This window comes from Meles meles, chromosome 7 (genome assembly GCF_922984935.1).
Source record: "Meles meles chromosome 7, mMelMel3.1 paternal haplotype, whole genome shotgun sequence".
NCBI classification, from domain to species: Eukaryota; Metazoa; Chordata; class Mammalia; order Carnivora; family Mustelidae; genus Meles; species Meles meles.
The window spans coordinates 39,367,664-39,389,954 of record NC_060072.1 but is presented as its reverse complement, the minus strand read 5'-3'; the positions used below and the strand labels follow the sequence as shown (position 1 = coordinate 39,389,954).

Here is a 22,291-nt window from a genome sequence, read left to right as displayed (position 1 = left end):
TTTGCATTTTCACCTCATGGTGAATTGCTGGAAACAACCTCTATGTGGAGAAGGAGTCAAACCTGAATGCATTTGTCATATTCCACGTGCTTAAAAGTCCTAAAACTGTTACCAGGTGACAATGTTACCAATGCTATCTCATCGAGCACAAAAGTCTAATACTACTGTAAAAAAAGAGCGAGAGAGATGGAGAGAGAGAGAAAAGGAAAAAAAAAAGAAAAAAGGAAGAAATATCTCCCCAATGACCTTTCATCTGGCCTAAATAGGAGGCTGAGCCCAAATCTCCAGAAAAGACAAAAAAAGGCCAGTCAAATAACCTTTTGCAGTTTAGTTTGTTTTACTGAATTCTTTGACTGTTTTTTGTTAATCAGCTCATACCAACAGTTTACACTTGGTCATTCCGCCGAACTCTATAGTCATCCAGAAAGAAGCGACCATAGTTACTACCACTCCTGCTCTCCAATGTTTGCCCTTCCTGAAAGATTTTCCAAAGTATAGGGAAAAGAAGAGTGAATTATAGATAAAGAATTTCACCTTAGAAACCAAAGAGAAAAGACTTGGGTTTTGCCAGGATGATTGACTCCTTCTTCTACCAAGGGTGGTGCTCAGACCATCACGAAGCTCTAGCTCGTGCCTGGAAAGGCGATGCCTCAGTGAGAACATTCCTTGATGCGTCCTCACTCTCCAGTTCTGGAATGTGCATCCCTACATTTTTTAATCAAGAGGCTGGCAGTCCTGTACAATCCATTTGGCAATGTTAGAAATGATTGTTGGAATTCAATGGCTTCCTCCAGCACGACCAAAAAGGTTTTCCATTTAATTCACAATAATAACATTTTGCATTTACTTTTTTTTTTTTTTTAAAGATTTATTTATTTGACAGATAGAGATCACAAGTAGGCAGAGAGGCAGGCAGAGAGAGAGGAGGAAGCAGGCTCCCAGCTAAGCAAAGAGCCCGATGCGGGGCTCGATCCCAGCACCCCGGGATCATGACCTGAGCTGAAGGCAGAGGCTTTAACCCGCTGAGCCACCCAGGCGCCCCTGCATTTACTTTTTTGTCTCCTCAAAGCACTTTGCCACCATTAATGAACTAAATAAGCCCTTGCTATTTTATGGTCTGTCTCATTAAAATGAAGTTGATTTCCTCTGTGGCAGTCACTTATCTAATGTTGTTTTCTTCTAGCAAACATTGCACTTAACGAATGTAAATTCATTTTTAAATTGTGTACTCACACAGAAAATTTTCCCAGAATATATTTTTAATGCTACATCCTTATATAACATTACAGGGAGCATTTTAAACTAGAAGACACATAAGCTTCTCAGTGTAGTCTTCTCTAATACTTGAAAATTATTAATTAAAAAACCCTCAAGTTACTGCCACTGATAAAAATTGTTCTATGAACCCTATTACTATTTAATTATTTGTATACTACTAAGTGAATGGCTTACTGGGGTGCCTGGGTGGCTGAGTAGGTTAAGCCTCTGCCTTCGGCTCATGTCATGATCTCAGGGTCCTGGGATTAAGCCCCACACTGGGCTCTCTGCTCAGCGGGGTGCCTGGTTCCTCCCCCCCACCCCGCCTGCCTCTCTGCCTACTTGTGATCTCTCTCTCAAATAAATAAATAAAATCTTTTTAAAAAATGGTTTACTGATAAAATAGGGTTACTCAATAAGCACACAAGAAAAAGCTGCAGTACGCGAAGAAACTCTGACTCATAATTCTGCATGGTTTAACTCTGCTGTCTCTGCCATTACTCGACCATGTGTACAAGTGCCCAATGGCTCATTCCTAGGAATTTGATCTCAAGTGGGAAAGAAATGTCTCTCTGCAAAGAAATGCATACACTCTTCCAAGTTTAGACAGGGATGGGATCCTAGAGAAGAGACACTAGGTCGAAAAACTCTACAAACATTGGTTGGTTGTGTCTCACTTCTCACTGCCTTGGTAAGAGCCTTCAAATTCCTGTTTGAGGAATCACCAGATTCTTCTATTCTTAGCATTGTGCTTAGTATAGAGTTGAGCCTATCCCCAGCTCCCAAGATAGGACTCCTGGCCCTCCTGGTTGTGTTACGGATAGATATATGACCCAGGACTAAGCCAGCATAGCCCATCACATTCTCTTCACTCCAGGGATTAATAAAGTAGATATTTCTTCATTGTTAGTCCAATCAGAGTGAGGTGGGACTTTTCCTGGGAATTCTGATGTAGACTCTCTTTTCCCTTGGATGGTATAGTGTGATACAAGACTTACAGCTAGTAAGGTCATATACATCCTTAATAGAAGAATCCAGGATGTCTTGGGGAGGCCACCATGTGCAATCTGAGGATAACTCCACAGAAAACAGAGTAGTGATACAACAACCTGGGACCGAGCAGGTCTTGATGAATCTGTGCTACACAGGGAACAGGCGGAAGTGCTATAATAAAAAGCTGCCAAAATGCAATGGCTCAGAAAAACAGAATTTTTGTTTGAAATTCTTTATCTTCCATACATGCACATCTGGGTGAGTGGACAATATTGGTAGGTGGATTGGGGCTGTGGCTCCTTCTGGAACCCAGGATCTTCCTATCCTGTGCTGGCCCCCTTGAAGATGGTTTTCACATTGCAAGGTAAAAGCTGATCCACTGCCCTCCTATCCTATCCATGTCTCAGTTGCAAGAAAAAGAAAGAATGGAGGGCAAGAAGCTTATATTAAGGCACTGTTGATCAATGTTAGCTCTACTGACATTTTGGGCCTGATAACTCTTTACTGGTGAGGGCTGTCCTGTGCATTGCAGGTGTTTAATAAAACCCCTGGTCTCTGCGCTTTCAATGCCCATATCACCTCCCCTCCAAATTATGACAATCAAATATGTCTCCAGACATGACCAAATGGCTGAGGGATAAAACAGCCCCCCGTTAAGAACAGCTGGTTAAGGTTATGCTGCGGAGTTCCCACTCCCCACTTCCATTTACTTCCAGTGACCAGAGGTTAGTCATTTGGCCATACTAGCTGCAAGACAGTCTGGGAGAAATATTTCCACCTGGACGAACTGGTGCCATATAAAACTTCAGGAGTTCTATTGCTAAAAAAGTAGGGGAAAATAGATTTCAGAGGGCAATTAACAATCTTTGCCACTCAGACCTATTTCTGGACTTTTCCATCACATAAGTCAGTAAGTTACCTTTACAATTTACACCGTTTTGAAATGGGTTTTAAGTTGCTTGAAATTCAGAACCCTAACTGACATAAGTGTTACTTTCCTCTTCCAACACCAGAAGTTGAAATTTAGTGAACATTATCCCCAAAGAAAAAAGGATAAAAGGAATAATGCCCATAGTTATTCAGAAGCTGGGTACTGGCTCAGAGGGACTGAACAAAACAGCTGAAATGAGGCTATTTCTTATCAAGAGAAATCTTTGGCTGAAATGGAAAGGCCATGGTCACAGGGCCCACGAGCACTGTGGTAGTTAGGAAAGAAGACAGTATAATTACACAAAATTGTCCAAAGGAAAACTGCAGGCATCTTGCATTATCCGGCTTTGAACTGTGGCTCTCTCGTTCCCATTGTAAATACAAAAAGCCTTCAGTGGCTCTTTGATATCTCACACAAAAGGATCATTGCTCACAGCCAGCTGTTTTGCAATTATATTTGCATGAAGTTGGCATAATTTGACATTAGGAGGGCCTAAGGGAAACAGGGGTGACAATGTGCCAGGGTGTTAGAGTGGAGTATGGAAGAGTAACAGAAGCAGCCCCCGTGTCACACGTCTCCCCAAAGTTCATCTTGAAGCCAACAGCTCTGAATTCAAGACACATTTTCCCATCAGAATACTGTTTTTGTGTCATTCACTGACCACAAAAGTTCTCCACTAACAGAAAAGAAAGAGATATGTACTTTGCAAAACTACAAAAGAAAACGCTGCAGGGCACAGAAAGGTCTGTCTGAAGGTTCTGACTGAGAAAATCATCAGTAAAATCTTCAGGGAAGAGGTGACTTTTAAACCAAACCTAAGATAGGAAAAGAAAGAAAGGGCATTTTGGGCTAAAGGACAGCCAGTTCAAAGACACGGCATTTTAAATTCTCTGTGAGAAATAGTGAGTGTTGACCATGAGTAGAGCACAGAGTTTGTGGAAATGCTAAGTTAGGATGGGACTATGAAGGGCATGATAGAGTTTGGATTTCTTTATTGGGCAAGACACTAAAGACTTTCAACAGGAGAATGGTGTGATCAAATATAGTTTTAACAATTATATGAATAGTATGGAAGTGAGGACAAGATCACAAGAAAGGCTGGATTTCTGATCTTGAGATATGACAAGTCAGAAAGAGGGAACAAGCCAGAGAGACAATGTGAGGGTAAACTGGCAGGATGTGGTGGCTAACTAGTCACAGGGAGTAGAGAGGAAGGAATCAGAGACAGCCCCAAATTTGGTAACTTTTTGGTGCAGGAGGCTGGAATCCTAGCACAAGCACAAGCTTAGAGGAGGTAATGAGCTCGTTGGGTTAGGTGTCTGTCTGTAAGATAAGAGAAGAGCTAGATGGCTTTGACCTTATAATACAGCATATAGGCTGCATTTTTAAAATATTTTATTTATTTATTTGACAGAAAGATAGAACAAGAGCAGGAACATAAGCAGGGACAGAGGGAGAGGGAGAAACAGGCTTCCCGCTGAGCAAGGAGCCTGATGCAGGGCTCGATGCCAGGACCCCGGGATCATGACCTAAGCCAAAGGCAGACACTTAACAACTGAGCCACCCAAACACCCCATATAGGCTTCATTTGTAAAATTTTCTCATGGTAGAGAGAAGCTGAACTGAAAAATGAAGGGAGGAGGTGTAGCTTTCAGCTCTCTCCAACAACATATAGGTATTACCCCAGGCCCAACAACAGCAACAAATCTCAAGGCTGAGGGCTTCCTTTTGCCTATTTTCTCATTTTAAGCAGCATAAGGAGAGTAGATACTTCATACGCCCAAGTATATCAACATTACTTGGCCTCAGTAACTGGAATGAAAGTTCAATAAATCAGTTTTGCTTCACACCATCCTAAAGCCTTAGTAAAAAGTCTTCACGTACAGCTCTCAAATTTAACTTTTTAGCTCTGAGTAATTTCATACATTGACTTCAGGAGTAGGAGTAAACGATAAACATCTCACACCTCAAGACCAACTCATTGGGTGATAATGAAAGAAACTCCCCCTGTCTCTTTCATCTCATACATGATTAAATTCTTCATGAACAAACCAGCTTCTTAGGGTAGGTATGCTTGTTTTCAGAAATGAATCTGGGACTTGGGGCACCCTGGCTTACTTCTGCAGCAAGTAGTGCAATGGTGGGCACCATGTAAGCAAAGCTGGGCAAGAGTCTAATACCTAGATGCTGACTCAGATGTCAGCCCTTTCATAAAACTATAATAATAATTAAGAATTAATAATAGGGGTCAGGCACATAGTCAAAGCATTTTCCACATAGTAACTCAATTAAATCTTCAGAACTCTACGAACTAGGTATCATTTCTCATCACTTTACATGGAAAGCAGTACGGCACAAAGAGGTTCAATAACTTGTCCAAGACCACACAGCTAGTAACAGAGCCAAGATTCAAGTTAGTCTGGCTCCAGAAGTTGTACCTGTAACACTACACTAAATTGTTTATTGATACATCAAAGAGAGCAAGAGGTTCTGAATTGAAAGACCCAAGTTTGAGTTCTTAGGGAAAAAAAAAATCAGCCTTCAGGAGCCCTGTTTCTTCACTGGACTGGTTGTAAGGATTAAAGGAGATGATGTGATTTTTAAAGATATACGTAATCTTAAAGTGCTTTACAAATATGATAGAACATTATTATATTAAACTGTGCAATGGATCTTACTTTAAAAATTATTCAAAGCTAACATTTCATCCATTTTCACTAATTTCAGCATGGACCCTAAAATATCTGTACCTAACTATTATTTTCTGATTGCATGCTCTAGGTTAACTTTTTTTTAATTAAAAAACTTTAACTTTTTGAAGGTTTTTGCTTTGAAGAACAAAGTAATCATTTTCAGAAGTTTGGAGAAAAACATGAATCTTCTCCACTTCCCAGACCTACTTAAATTTGATCACTTCCCAGACTTATTTAAATTTGAGTCTCATCCTCAAACCTCCCTAGATTAACAACAGAATCCTCTCTTCAGCTTTGGTTGTTGTATCAGTTTTCTATTGCTGCCATGATAAACTACAACAAACTTCATTTAAAAAAAACAACAACATGGGTTATTACTTGGAATTCTATAAGTTATAGGTCTGACGTGGGTCTCACTGGGCTAAGACCAAGGTGCCTATAGGGTTGCATTCCTTTCTGGAGGCTCCAGGTGAGAATCCATTTCCTTGCCTTTTCCATCTTCTAAAGACCACCTGCATCTCATGGCTTGTGCCCACTCCTCCGTCTGCAAAGCCAGCAAGGTAGTGCACCTCTGACCCTTCTTCTATTGTCTCTCTCTGACCACAGCCAGGAACGGTTGTTTCTGAGGACTCATGTGATTAGACTGGGATAGGATAATCTTCTCATCTCAAGATCCTTAACCCTAATTACATTTGTAAAGTCCCTTGTGCCCTATAAGGTAAATGTTCACTGGTTCAGAGGATCGCAGTGTAGACATCTTTTGAGGGAACCATTATACTGCCTATCATAATGATGATCTTTATGAATTTAAAAAAAAACAGTTTCATATATTAAAAAGGCTGGTCAACATACAAAAGTTTGCAAGTGATTTCATTACAGTGTCCTGAAAAACCTCTAAGTCATAACAGCTATTATGACAAAAAAGAGATAAAGTTCAGCTAGGCTGATTTCCAATGAAAAGGAAACCTGACAAGCAGTGAATGAAGGGTAGCAATGCCACATAGATAATAAAATCAAATGATAAGCCTCAGAATCATTCAAAACAAGGTGATGAATTGCACTCATTGTACCTGAAGTTTATTAATGGGTATGAAGAACCTCCTTTCTGATCCCACTACATCCTTTTCTAGAACTACAAGCTTACAGCCACAGGCTATTAGAGACTAAGCAGACATCAGAAAAGAGATCTTCCTTTCTACCAAAGTTAGAAAAGTAAAAAGACCCTACTCTGTTTTGAAGATAAATTAAAGAAGCAAAGTGTCCCAAGTCCTGCCCACATGTCCATGGCAACAGGGATGACCTAAATGGTGCTGATGGAAGGTTTTCAGTATGTAGATGATGAGGATTTCCATGAGTGCTTGTTTGGGAGACAGAATGGAGTTATGCAACCATAGAAATACGAAGTCCCTGAGGACAGCAGCCCAGCTTTGTAGTTGGCATATTTTTCCATGCCATTTACATGTTGACAAAAACCTAATGGGTGTTTGGATGCCACACATGGCATCCTGAGCAGTTATACTCAGGAAAAGCAATAGCAGTATTAGTGAATCTCATTACAGCCTATTTTATCATTTCCATAAAATTATGTCCCATTGTGTAATGACCAGAACTTCTAAGCCACCAAGAAACTCTGAAAAGACAAGGATTTGCTTTGTGGAACAGCCCCTAAAACAGAACAAATTTAATTATAAAGAGTCTTACTTTGCAGGAGAGGTGATCCTTGCTGTAAAAAAATACATGCATCCTTAAAGTATGGGTGTGACTCATAGTTAGATGACTCAAAGTCTTCCATTTAAGAGACTCACTCAGCCATAGTTAGAAAGGAGCAAGGTCTAGATTCCATAAGAAGTTAAACTAGTGAGCTAATCAAGAGATTAGGGCCATCTCCAACAGGACAGATTTCAGGAAAAGACTTTGCACAATGAAAGAACCAGAGAATACAATTAAGCCAATCAAGGTTGAATGACAATGGAGAAGACTGGAGAAGTTGGAGAGCAATCTAAGACTTCAGATGGCTGAGCTAAGAATACCCTCAAATATGTCCACCTTGAATACATAACATATCAGACTTAGACAGCCAAAACTTACCCAGGCACAAAAGGGCTAAAGAATAAGATCTCTAACAACCAATGGAATGTGAGAAAATAGTGCAAACTATATTAGATAAGGACTAATATCCAAAATATTTAAGGAACTCATACATCTTAATAACAAAATAATTATATGATTAAAAATGGACAGAGGATCTAAATAAACATTTTTCAAGAGAAGACATACAAATGGCCAACAGGTGCCTGAAAAGACGCTCAACTTTACTAATCATCAGGGAGATGCAAGTCAAAGCCACAATGAGATATCACCTCACACATCTTAGAATGGCTATTATCAAAAAGACAAGAGATAACAAGCAACTGCTAGGATATGAAGAAAAGAGAACCCTCATGCACTATTGGTGGGAATGCAAACTGGTGCAGCCACTATGGAAAACAGCATGGATGTTCCTTAAAAAATTAAAAAGAGAACCACCCTATGATCTAGTAATCCCATTTCTGGGCATAAACCTAAGGGAAATGAAATCACTATCTCGAAAAGAGATCTGTATCCCTATATTCATTGTAACATTATTCACAATAGCCAAGATGTGAACATAACCTACCTGTCTGATAGATGAATGGATAAAGAGATGTGGTATGAGTATATATATGTATATATATACATATAAAAAACATATAAAAATAAAATATTCTAAATATTACTAATTATTATTATTCATAGTATTCTAGAACAAAAATATAACATATATAAATTTAAAATATTATTCAGCCATAAAAAAGAAGGAAATCCTATCATTTGCAGCAACATGGATGGACCTTAAGTGCATTATGCAAAGTGAAGCAAGTCAGACAGACACAAATTCGGCACTTACTTATATATGGAATCTATTTTTTTTTTTTTAATTCCAAACACTTAGGGGCACTACCTGGGTTGCTCAGTTGGTTAAGCATCTGCCTTTGGTTGAGGTCATGATCTAGGGGACCGGAGATGGACCCCCACATCGGGCTCTTCGCTCAAAAGGGAATCTGCTTCTCCCTTTCTCTGTGCTTCCTCCCTCTCCCTCTGTGCTCTCTCCTACTCTCTCTCAAGTAAATAAAATAAATAAATCTTTAAAAAATAAAAATAAAAAATAAATTCCAAAGTCACAGGAAACAGAGAATAAGATGGTGGTTGCCAAGCTAGGGGATAAGGGAAAAGAGGAAATGTTGATCAAAGGGTACAAACTTAAAAGATGAATAAGTTTGGGAGATCTAATATATAATATGGTAACTATAGCTGGCAAATCTATACTGTTTAACTGAAAGCTGCTGAAGAGAGTATATCTTAAATGTTCTCACCACAAAGGAAATATAGTAATTATGTGAGATGTGTGTTATAAATATTGTAATTATGTAAGATGGATGTGTTAACGAAACATACTGTGGTGATCAGTACACAATACATATGTATAAGAAATCGTCACACTGCACACCTTAAACTTACACAGCATTATGTGTCAACTGTATCTCAGTAAATTTGGCGGGGGTCCAGGAAGGATAAGACCTCTGAGTTACTGTCAGCCTTGATTGTGATTAAGATGGAAATTCTGCCTGCAAAGTAAGTGCTTTGATACCTGTATTAGGATGAATCTGCAAAGATAAAAACTAACTCTGCCCATTTATGGCAACCCCAGACCTGCTCCTCCTCCAGCCCTCTGTCCGTTCTTGTAAGTATCATGACATTATAGAATATTTCTGAATCACTGTCAGAATTGGCAGATTCTGCTTACGAAAGTGACAGGTTAGCAGTGACCTCTCTGACTTCTCCAGCTACCTCTCTCCCCCTTGCTTTCCTTTTGTTCCACAAACATGCAAAAGGATGTGCTCTTTAGGGCCTTTGCGTGTCCCATTCCTTCTGGTTGATATACGCTTCCACCACATCTTCAAATGACTGGCTCCTTTCTGTCATTTTGTTCTTAGCTCAAACCTGACCTCCTCAATGAAGACTTTGCTGAGCTCCCTTTCTAAATTATCTTGTTCTCCCCAAGGCATTAATCACATCACATCAGAACTTATATCTGAATCTGAAATTATCTTGTTGGGTTTTTAATTTGCTTACTCAAATGGCAGGTGCACAGGAATTTTCTTGTCATTTCCTGTGTTAAATGAATAAATATGGAGTCATCATGCATCTCTTGAGAAGAGTTATACCTCAGTTAGGCTGATAAAGTTTCAACACATGAACATAGGAGGCATAAACATTGATTTATGGGTATTTAGTATTTAGGTATTTAGTCAGTGCCAAAAAGCAGCTGGAGACTTGCCCATCTTTGTAAATATACAACGGGTTTGGACAGAGGAGCCAGGGAACTTCTTAGGCAAACAAGATCTCTGAACCAAAAATCAGTATTAGTTGTGAAGAGCAAAATGGTTTATAGGTGAAAAAATCCCTGTCCCCCATTTGCAATTATTTACAGTGGATTGTTTAACTGACCAACTATTTAGTTAAGGGAGCTGGTTCCTCATGTCTAGGTCTGGTTGAAAATATTATGTTGAAAATCTTCATTACAAACCCCTCGAGTGGATGTAGCATTAAAAACCAAAACCAAAACCCCAAGCTACACATACCCAAGTGATGAGGGCTTTGGGACAATGGAAGATGACTGCACAAAGAGTAAGGAGATCCCGATCATCAGACCCTGAGTAAACTCCACTTACTCACTCAACAGAAACTGAATGGCGCCAAGCACTGTTTAGTAAATTCAACTAGTGAACACCGCAGGCAGAGTAACTGTCCCACAGGAATTACGTTGTACTGGTGGATAGGAACAGAAAGACAAGAACAACCTGTTCGGGCCGCACTGGCTGCTCTAGAAAAGTCACCTTCGCGTTGTTCTGGCGTCTGGTTGTGGCCTCTCACGGCCACCGTGGCAGCGACGGGCTCCAGCAGCGTCCCTCACCAGCGTGCCCAAGTATCGCGTTGTTTGTAAACTTTAAAACAACGAACAGAAAGACCGCCATGACCAATTTACCCTCTACTTCCAGTCTCCTAATCTACACTGGGTCACCAAGCAGAGTCCGCCCTCTGGCAGCGCCCCCGCAGTGACACGTGCTCGCTCCCACACAACAAACCACGACGTGAATCTGCAGCAGGGAAGGAGAAGAGAACCAACATCTCCTAGGCCCTGCTTTTCTCTTAAAAATACTTAGAAAGAGGGGCGCCTGGGTGGCTCAGTGGGTTAAAGCGTCTGCTTCGGCTCAAGTCATGATCCCAGGGTCCTCCAGGGTCCTGGGATGGAGCTTCGCATCAGGCTCTCTGCTCCAGGGGGAGCCTGCTTCCCCCCACCCTCTCTCTCTGCCTGCCTCTCTGCCTACTTGTGATCTCTGTCAAATAAATAAATAAAATATTTTTTAAAGAATACTTAGAATGGAAAATGTGTGTGTGATTTTATTTTCATTGTATGTTTTGTACATATTGTTGGGCTCAGCCATTTTTAATTTTGAATTAACTAGCCAGCCTTCAGAGCATTGTCCGTCCTACTTCTGACTCTACTTGTAATGTGACCACATTCATTACAATCTCAAAGGAGGGGGAAAAGAAAACCTGTTTGAACACACACATGCGCACACACACACAAACAAAACAGTCTTACTCCGAGAATTCCAGTAACATTTTTTGTGTATGCACTAAGCTGTACTATAAACAGCTGGTTTGTATGAGATGATTAAAGAGGCCAAAGAAGAAAGGTTTCTTTCGTTTTTTAAATTTGGTTTGTTTGTTTGTCTATGAAGTTGCTGCTGGTTTTGGCCTGTTTGATGTATGTGTAAACAATGTTTTCCAATAATAAACCAGAATTTTATTGTGCTGAAAAATTACAGACCAGAAAATGCTATCTAAAAATACGTGGCTATTAAACTACTTTATCTCTAAAGTTTCTCCAAGCTTTACACATACTGAAGGAGAGGAAGGCAATTTTAGAAAGTTTAGCACTGCTTATTTTAAGAGAGTAAAATCATGGATGATTTTTTTTCTCTTTGTTTATCATTGTTTTCTGATGTTTTCCCATAATGAATATGCATCACAAATAAACTGGACAAATACTTAAGAAAACAGTAGAAAGATGTTACTGTCAGAGCTGGGTGTTGGTTCTGAGTAACCTGAAGATCCGTTGTTCATCCATTAGTAATGAGAACTGTAAATGAGAATTGTCTCACCCCTCCATTGATTTGCTTATTACTTTACCTTTACTTAATGAGGCTTTGGGGAAACTGCTAAGGGAATCCTGCTCCTTTTCTCATTACCTCTATGTGCACTGACTTACTCTCTACCTACGGATTTTCGGGCACAGGTCCTGGATCAATACTCTCTCTCTCTCTTTCTCTCCCTCTGCCCTTGCCACCTACACCCCACCCATCAATGCACACAAACCACACACACACACAGCCTCGTCCCTCCCTTTAACCTTCAAATCTCAGTTTAAATGTTACCTCCACAGAGAGCCCTTACTTGAGCAATCTAAGAATTCCATTGCTACCTTAGACTCATCATACTACCCCTGCTATTCTCAATTCTATCTCTGCTCTTGCTCTATTCTTCTAGAGTACCCTTTTCAACTTGTAATTTCATATGCATTTCATTTCTTTAGAAGCCTACTGTCTCCCTCCCCCCACGAGTCTGAAGTTTCCTCATGAAAACAGCAATGATCAGTTTTATTTGCTGCTGTATCCCTAGGGCCTAATATTGACTGAGTAAATGAATAAATGAATGCATGAAATGGCTCCTTTGTCCTTTTGTCAAGAGTTTTACTTCCATGCAGTGGTATGCTGCAACTACTACTTTGCCAGCTCAGAAGAGCCAATTATTAGTATTTTCAGGGATTTGGTAAGCTAGTTGTTAAACTACTTAGTAGCTTGAAATTAGCCATGCTGAGAGTATTTCTACCATGGATACTGGCAAATGTTACATGTCAAGACTGTTCCCCCCACCTCTCAGATTGCTGGTTTGTTAGCACATTATGGCTCTTATCCCCTAAATCCAGCTGTAAATATTGAGACAGCATGGCAAAAAACCTGGCCCAGAGGTTACTTAAAATCTTTCAATAAAGAATGCTACATTTAAAAAAATATATTAAATATAAGCTATAAAGTGATTTTCCTGCTGGGAATACTCAAGTTTTTTTTTAATAAGCTAAATTATAGTCTAAACTATGTATTTTTGATCTCCTGAAGTTTTTGTTTCTGTTTTTCAGATCCTTATGTGAAGATCCATCTGATGCAGAATGGCAAGAGGCTGAAGAAGAAAAAGACAACAATTAAAAAGAACACACTTAACCCCTACTACAATGAGTCATTCAGCTTTGAAGTACCCTTTGAGCAAATCCAGGTAATGTCAAACATAATTTTGTCTTCCTATTCAGTTTTATTTCTTCAAACCGCATAAATGAAATACACAAACCTTGTAAATTATCAGTGCACATGCCTTCATTAGATTTGCCATTCTTATTCCCGTGCACACTTGATAATCAAGCTACATCAAGAAGGAAATGATGAAATATACAGCACAAGATGTGCTGACTCGCCAGCCAAAAACAGCTGGCATTCGGTTGAGCAGAAATAAAGTAGGAAAAAGAAAATCAACACAACGACTCTGCTAACTCAAAAAGTACCGTAAATGTTAAAAGGCCAAAAGAAAATGAACTTTCACTATTCATTCCCAGGCCACAATATGGAGTTCTCCTTATCACAGCCTTATAGTAAAAAAAAAAAAAGAGAGAGAGAGAGAGAGATAAAAGAAATATTTTAGTTGATGATAAATATGCATCATCTTTACTCTTTCATTATTAAATTGTGATTAACAATAGAAAAATCAGACTGAGTCGTATTTTTAATAGATTATATTTAACTTCCTGTTTCTGAGTTGGAAAGGATGGATATTTTTGTAAAGATGAAACCTTAATTTGCTAGATAATGATTGTTATGATAGGGAATATTCTATTAAAGGAATCTGTGGGTAAGATGTTCAGAACAGAATGCTACATGTAGCCACAATAATTGTATATGATCTTATTATTTACCAATTTTTAAATAATTTTAGGTTCTCTTACCTTCTATCCATAGTAAGACTATTGGAACTCAAAGTTCACATCCAATAACTATTGGCTATTTGTTGCTAATCTTTAATGGATATTGGATATTAGAAAGTCGAATGCCTTAAAGCAACAGTACTTTTACATTTTATTAAATAATTGATATAGGTCTATCTTTTTGGTCCTATAAAACTTTCCCCACAACGTGAAGGAGAAATGAAGTGTAGGCACTAAAACTACACCATGGAAATTTCTAAAGGTCCAGAATATAATACACCAGCAAATATTCTTTAGTTGCATATTTTTACTTTAATCTAGACTCTAATATAGAATATAGTATCTTATGAGCAAATCACACCTTTATTCCATGAAGAAAGCTAATATAATAGCTACATTTATTATATATTTATTATGTGTCTGGGCCCAATTTAAGCACTTTACATACATAATCTCATTAAGTCTTTTACAATAACCTTATGAGAGAGGTTATTATCACAATTTCATATATAAGGAAACCAAGGCTTAGAATCTCCTCACATATAAAATAGGAATAACAGAACCCACATCAAAGAGATTATGCATATGAAATCATTTGGAATGATGAACGCTCCATAAATAGTTCCCATCACCATTATTATTCACAGTATTAATTTTGTCTTTTTCAAATTAACACTTCATTAGAAAATAGATCTAACAATAAATTTAAAACAATATATGGACCAATGCTGTCTACTAGAACTCTCTGTGACAATGGAAATGTTTTATCATCTGTGTGGTCCAATACAGTAGTCAACAGCAAGTAGGTAATGAGCACCTCAACCACTAGTGTGATCAAGAAATTTTATTAACTTTAATTTACTTCAATTTAAATAGCTACATGTTGCCAGGAGTACTTATTGTATTGTATGGGGCAGTTCTTTAAAAATCACCAGCAATCCACCATCACTTCATGGTCTTTATATAACCTTTCTCGTGTACATTTTCACATGGTAGCAATTTACATATGTTTACTTTCAACGGTTGTTATATAAGTCAATGACATTGCAGAGGACACTGATTCCCTGTCCCCAGTCACCTGTTTACTAGCCAGAACTAGTGAGGTCACTGCTTTAGACCAACTGGCAACCCCCAAAGACACCCAATTTTCTCCAATTTATTTTGCAATATTTGTTCAGTGAACTCTTTTGAGTTCTAAGAACTTACTCCTATGGAAACTAATACCTCCTGGAGTTCTGTTTTGTTTTTAAGTTTATTTATTTATTTGACAGCGAGAGAGAGCACAAGCAGGGGGGAGTGGCAGGCAGAGGGAGAGGGAGAAGTTTCCCAGGCAAGCAGGAAACCCAATGTGGGGCTTGATCTCAGGACTCTGGGATCATGACCTGAGCTGAAGGCAGACACTTAACCAACTGAGCCACCCAGGCACCCTGAGCTTTGTTTTGTAATACTGCAAAACAATTTAAGGCAGGGTATTGTGATGAAAAATCCTATCGTAAACTTTCTTTGAGCTACAATTCTACACCTGTAAAAACAAACAAACAAAACAGTAAATGTCCTTTTGCAACAATAAATTGTGCACATGTAAATATATTAAAACTGAAGGGGGTGCCTGCGTGGCTCAGTTGCTTAAGCCTCTGACTTGGGCTAGGTCATGCATCAGACCCCCTGCCCAGTAGAGAGCGAGCTGGCTTCTCCCTCTGCCCAGCACACCGCGGCCCCCACCCCCACACCAGCAGCTCCTGGCCCATGCGCACCCTCTCTCTCTCAAATAAAATCTTAAAAATAAGTGAATCACATTAAAAACAAGACATATGCTGGGTTTCTGGGGGCAGCATTTTAGAGGAGCTAGTATTCTGTCAGGACAGAGAGAACCTGAACCCATCGTAGAGTACTTTTAGGCATGGCAATGATGAGCCCATCTCTGACTACATCCCTCCTCTTTCTCTGTTTCTTGTCAGTTTGTTCTTCTCTTTCTTCTTTCTCTCTTCTCTTTTTTAGTTTTCCCCAGGAGACTTGCTTTCCTAGTTTTCCCTAGAGAAACAGTTGAACATTTTATGTACTAAAATAGGGGTCTAGGTTTCCTTTATTCTGAGGTTATAAGATTATCTGTTTTCTCTCTCTCTCTCTATCCTTATGAAATACATTATGAGCAAAATATGCTGATTTCCAAAAGTACACGTAAATGTTATACCCCCAAAATGTATAAATAAACTACATATGCAGCTGCAAAAATTAATCCAAGACCTTCAGAAGGATATTCTGTCCTGAGTACGATTAATCAGTACATTCCTGGGTGAAATAATGAAAACCCACTCCAACCATTCACTCCAGCCTCCAAAAAGCCCATTTCACCTTTGTGCATAATGTCTGTGATTAGCTCCTACTCCCCATTCCCTGCAATATGCTTTCTTCCTGATGAATTTGCTTGGGAGAAGCTCTGAGAATTTTCCTGAGAACCAAAGTGATTCTGTTCTCTTTTCCAAAACCATCCAGTGGATAGATGATGCCCTTGATAGTGGAATCAATCCAAGGCTGCATAAGGGAAGAAGGTTTGTTTCCTTTATTGCCAATGTGTTACATTTTACATTCTAAATTCCATTTTCAAGAGTGGTTATTTTCTCTGCTGTGAAGCTGTCCATGGGTGCCATCTCTCAGTACATTGGGGCAATAATGCAGTCCTCAGAGTACAAAGTCCATGAAAGGGCCAGAACTCAGCAGGACCTTCATTTGGCCCTGGTTTCCATCATTACATTTTCTGTTCCTTTTAACTCTGGCCACCAAATGTTATGCATTCTACTTTATTCTAAGCTCTTCCTTTATCCCTGCACTCAGTTTCTAGATTAGAGCCTTCACATATTTTGACTAATCCATTACTTCGGAAGCAGTACTAAAATGTGCTTTCAAAAAGTGTGTCTTTCATATTATAATGGCATGGGTTTTCTTTCGTCAATTCAAGCAGTTCTAAAAAGTAAGTTATTAAATAAACTCTCACAGTGTAATGGAACAACTGAAGTAAATCTGGTGTGGCTAAAGGGTTATTTCCATTTGAGATCAGCGCTGCATACGCAACAGTTACTCAGCAAATGTTTATTGAGAAAATGTATAAATGGGGAAATTATCTTGAGTTATTACTTTTTAAAGATGTTTCACTCTATTGTCATATTTAATACTCACAATAATCATGTGATTTTTGTACCAAATACCAATGCCAGAAATCTTGCTGATGAGACAGTTGAAGCAAATGGACTTAGAGGTGGACACAGTTGACAAAGACAGAAGGGATGGTGGATTACGGTATAGACTGTGAAAACCAACCCACTCGTTCCTTGCACGACACCAGGCCGGGAACTTCACGGCATCTTCTTTGTGTAATAACAATATTAATAGGATCTATTATGAGAAGTAACTGAGTAGTTCACATAAAAGACTTAGAATTGTGCCAAATACCTGACAAAATTTAATATTTATTCAGTATTTTGGAGAAGCTGAAGACAGTGATGATGGTGACATCGTAATGTCAAAATAGGGATTGCACTCAGGTTTTCACATTCGAGTCATTTTCAGTCTCGGCCTGGTATTTTGAGACTGGTTCTTATTTCCAGTGGCTTCCATCTCAAGAAAGCTTTGTAAGAGGGCGGGGTGATTAATGTTTCTTTTGTGTCCTCTTGCAGAAAGTGCAAGTGGTGGTTACTGTTTTGGACTATGACAAGATTGGCAAGAACGATGCCATCGGCAAAGTCTTTGTGGGCTACAATAGCACCGGGGCAGAGCTGCGACACTGGTCAGACATGCTGGCCAACCCCAGGCGACCCATTGCCCAGTGGCACACCCTACAGGTAGAGGAGGAAGTTGACGCCATGCTGGCGGTCAAGAAGTAAAGGAAAGAAGCCTTTCTGCGTTGGCCCACATAGTGCTCTTTAGCCAGTATCTGTAAATACCTCAGTAATATGGGTCCTTTCATCTATCCAGCCATGCATTCCTAACACAATTCTGTGGTACTTCAAATCCTGTTTTAATTTGCACAAATTTAAACGTAGAGAGCCCCTAAGCCCTTCATCATGCCACTGCCCTCCAAATCTACTCTTCTTTTAAGCAATATGATGTGTAGATAGAGCATGACTGAAATTATTTATTGTATCACACTGTTGTATATACCAGTATGCTGAAGATTTATTTCTAGTTTGTGTATTTGTATGTTGTTAGCGTTTCCTAATCTGTGTATATCTAGATGTTTTTAATAAGATGTTCTATTTTAAATTATGTAAATTGACTGAGATATAGGAGAGCTGATAATATATTATATGGTAAATATAGTATTGTCTGCATTCCAGCAAAAATATCAACTTGTAAGGCACTAGTACAGTCAAACTGACATCTTAAAGGACAACTTAAACCTGAGCTTTCTACTGATCATTTGAGAACCAAGATACACTGACACCACATATTTGGTGGGTGAATCCAATTTTGTAGAATTTCTTCACAGGCAAATTAGCATGATCTGAACAGCATCCAGACTGACCTCCAGGAAGCATAGCCACTAAGCAGAACAGCGTCTGTCTGTACACATCTACAAAGCTAAAACCAGGGCTTCACTCCTACATTCAAGGAAGCAACTGAACAGGAGTCAAAGATTTCATATTACTGCATATAGAGTAACAACGCGACAGTGTTCCATGTGTGTGTATGTGTGGGGGGTGTGGGTGTATGGGTGTGTGGGTGCATTTGTTTGGGGACGGGGTAGGTGGGAAGAGCTGTGAAGTCAGCATTTCTGAAATATTGCCTGACTATTTAAAAAGAAAAAAAAAAGTAGCTCTCCGTGATCACCTTTATACAAATGTGCATCCTGTGAATTCTGTTCCAGATTTCATACCTATAATAATTCCAAAAGGTTTGCACATTAGACTTTGTAACAAAATATTTTATTATACGAAACCATATTAGAAGGAATGCAGAATATTTTTAACACAGCAATCTGTGCTTATTACACAAAATGACTTTGTGGTAAACAGACAGTATTGTAATCCCATCAAGAGATGAAAAAATAAACAATTAGCCATAGTTCTGAATGCACTTCAATTAAGCCAAAACAGCTAGTGATCTTTTTATATGCTCTTTTTACTTAAATAAGTTTTAATTTGTCCTTTAAAAAAAAAAAAGGTGAAACAATACCAAGAACAAGTTCTAGCAAACTGAAGCAACCTCTTATGTATACTAGATGCTTGATTTAGGAAGAGTTTTTAATGTTCTCAATGTCATTATGTAGTAAATGGCACTATTATGAAGCTACTAGTCATTCCATAAGAGTCTTCAAGGACTGCTCTGTGTAACACTGTGACTGCCGTGTGTGCTTAGACACGTAGTTTCCTCAGTGGATAGCACTCAATTTATTCCGTAGTGATGTTGTAACAATACTGCCATTCCCTTCTACTGCACTGCCCAAGGTGTGTGTAGCACAAACAGTTCTCATTACAAAGGACCAATTCAGAACTGAATAGCTATGCATAGGACAAGAAAGATACATAGACTGGGGTGGAACACACAGCATTTTGTCAAGCACTGTGCAATCTTCCATGTTTTTCCCCACTCTGGTAGACGACCGCTTTGTGGAAGGGCAGCCGATTAGCTCACGCTGCATCCACGCACTTCCGTGGCCCATCGCAGCTCCTAGGCCACAGACAGCAGTGATGCGCTGAGGTGAAAAGTTTGTCTTCACGAATACCAAAACAAGACGGAGGAAAACCGAGCATTAGCCTCGTGTTCAGACTTTAGGATACCATGACGCGTTTTCCAAAAACTACAGAGAATTCAAAAAGGGCTGATGGGAGGCTTCACGCACCGGCCTGGCTGTTTCCTGATAAAACTAGAATTCCTGTCATTCTTCTTTTCTCATCAAAGAAGAGGCAAGCCCTTGGCCTTTCAGCCCAGTCACCGCAGGGAAACTCGTCAGGACTGGGCCAGACACAAAGGACAAGGGAGTATAACCTCTCTCTCTTCTGTGGATGGTCAATACTTTAAAAAAAAAAAAAAATAGATAATAGAAGATGCACAAGTCACGATGGGAGGTTTCATATCTGTTTGAACAGAAGAGTCAAATGAGAATCTTTCCAATTTAAAAGACCAAACTCTACCAAAGAGAGGGAGTCGACTGTCTTTTAAAAATTCTTTCAACATCAGAAACAGACATTTAATTTCACTGTCTTCAGCTTTAAGTTGTTCACACTGAAACAACACTTTCAGGCAAGCAGGTTCAAGCTGCCGAACACACATTATTTCTCACATTAAAGTACTACTAATGCATTCTCTTGCAACACTGCCAGACATGGGATTGTCACCATAGAATCAGTTGGGACTATGCCATGTTTCACCAGTCAGTGACTGAACCTGCTTTAAGACCAAGATTCATCCTCAGACACGCCACATGTACCTTTCTGACAAAGCTGTGTAAACTATTAGAAGCTGATGCTCTAGAAAGATCCTAGTTGCCTTTGTGTATATTTACTGCCTGCTTGAGTGTTTCTATGTGTGGGTTTTCTCTGTATCTTGTAGAAATGTTGGGGTGTTCTCTTCTGCCATAAGGCTCGTGGCCCGCGAGCCAACTACTTTAGCTGTATTTACCTTCGTTTTTGATGAAGTGGTTTAAATTTTGTTTCACTTTGTGTAGTGACCCCACAATAGTTTTCTGATTGTTGTTAAAAATGACTTAACATATTACATGGATATTCAATAAAAATGTTTTATTTCCTGTTGATGTTGCCGACTTTCAACTCTTTCTCTTCCTTGACTCTGCTGCTGAGTCAGAGGCCAGAGGACTTGGGGGGCTGCTGGAAGCAGCGGTGGCGGTGGAACAAAAGCCTGCACTGCCCGGAGCCCCAAGTTGTGCCTGTGAATACAGAGCCCCTGACGCGAATACAATGCCCAGAGCACAGCCGCTGCTGCCCTGCGCTCCTCATTCTCCGTGTGTTTGTCTCTTCCAGTTTATCAGCAATTTGCCCGCACACCTTCAGGCTTTCCACTCTGCCCAAAAGGTGTCCTCCAGGGTTCTTATTCTACAGCTTGAGTGACAAATCCTCTCCAAAATGGGAGTGAAAATAAGATTTGTTTATCTCCCTTCTTGGAGGGGAGCCTGCCACATTAAATTCCCCGCCCACTGCCATGACTGGGTAAAACAAGTAAACATGTCTCCTCCACTAAATTCAACACTGATTAGTGCCTCCTGTATACCGTGTGTTTACTGGATGCCAGAGAGACAACAAATGAGGTAATAAGGTACTCCTGGCCCCAAGGAGCCCATAGGCTCAGACAGATACCTGAACGTACTATCACAATACGTAATGATGGCACCCTGAGTCCCTGAGAACCTTCTCTAGACCCATCACAGTGGATGCCAAGGTGTGCCACCCTGATCCCCCTTGGGCACTGAGGCACTCAGCCTGCAGCCACTAGAAGCCTTGCCTGATGGCAGCTCACACCTGGATCCCTCTACCCTCTACTGAGGAAGCTGCCTCACTAAGGTCAGGCATCCTCCCCGGCCACATTCCATGACCCAGGCAGGATCTCTCTGAAGCTGTATCTCAGTTTCCAGCCCCAAGGGTTAGTTGGGAAGGCTATTGCAATGCCCTTCACCTTCTCCCTCTCCCCAGTCCATTCTCCTGACTCTTTTACAACAGTTGTTCCCAAGAGCATTTCCCCATAAAACCCCTTCATCTCAGAATCAGTATCCTGAGGATCCTAGCCTATAACACATTGTTCAGGGGAGGAGAGATCATGAAAAGTGTTAGAGGCTAAGTACTAAAGGAATTGGTAGGAGTTATCCAAGTCAGAGAGTGGGCAGGACTGTGGCAAAATTTATCTCATTATCAAGGCTGGCCACTCCATACTCCCTTCAGCCAAATTTTATTAGGCACAACAAAACAAGGATAGGGACTGAGCCCAAACTGCTTAGATAGGTGGGGAAAGGCCATTTAATTATGTACACTCTGAGGAAGCAGTTGGCAGGGCTCTAAATGTAAAGTGAGAAAAGGAAATTTAAGGCCCACTAAGGTTAGATGCAAAAACAACAAAATAAGACCAAAAAAAAAAAAAAAAAAAGACATTCAATTTATAAGTGTTTGATTTTCAAAAGTGAGCATTTTGTTTTTCTTAAAGAGCTCTCAAAATTAGGTACAAAACTATTTAAATATTTCTTAATTACCAAAAAAAAAAAAAAAAAAGGAAAATCACCCCAAACTTCTGTCAATATTTGTTTTCCCAAAGGCTTTTAGGTTTGAGATATATACACTTAGGATATGTATTAGGTGTTTT

At 39.7% G+C, this 22,291-nt stretch overlaps 1 protein-coding gene across 4 annotated transcripts in view; it reads left to right on the top strand.

The window, feature by feature from the left end:
• The window catches only part of SYT1 (synaptotagmin 1), a 563,116-nt gene extending 542,378 nt beyond the window's left edge, over positions 1 to 20,738 (top strand). For all 4 annotated transcript variants that reach the window (XM_046013429.1, XM_046013427.1, XM_046013428.1 and 1 more), the window contains 2 exons: positions 13,157 to 13,290; positions 17,662 to 20,738. In XM_046013429.1, coding sequence (XP_045869385.1) covers positions 13,157 to 13,290; positions 17,662 to 17,868 — 341 coding nt within the window. In that variant the 3' untranslated portion in view covers positions 17,869 to 20,738. The remainder of the gene's footprint in view (positions 1 to 13,156; positions 13,291 to 17,661) is intronic.
• Positions 20,739 to 22,291: the final 1,553 nt, after the last annotated feature.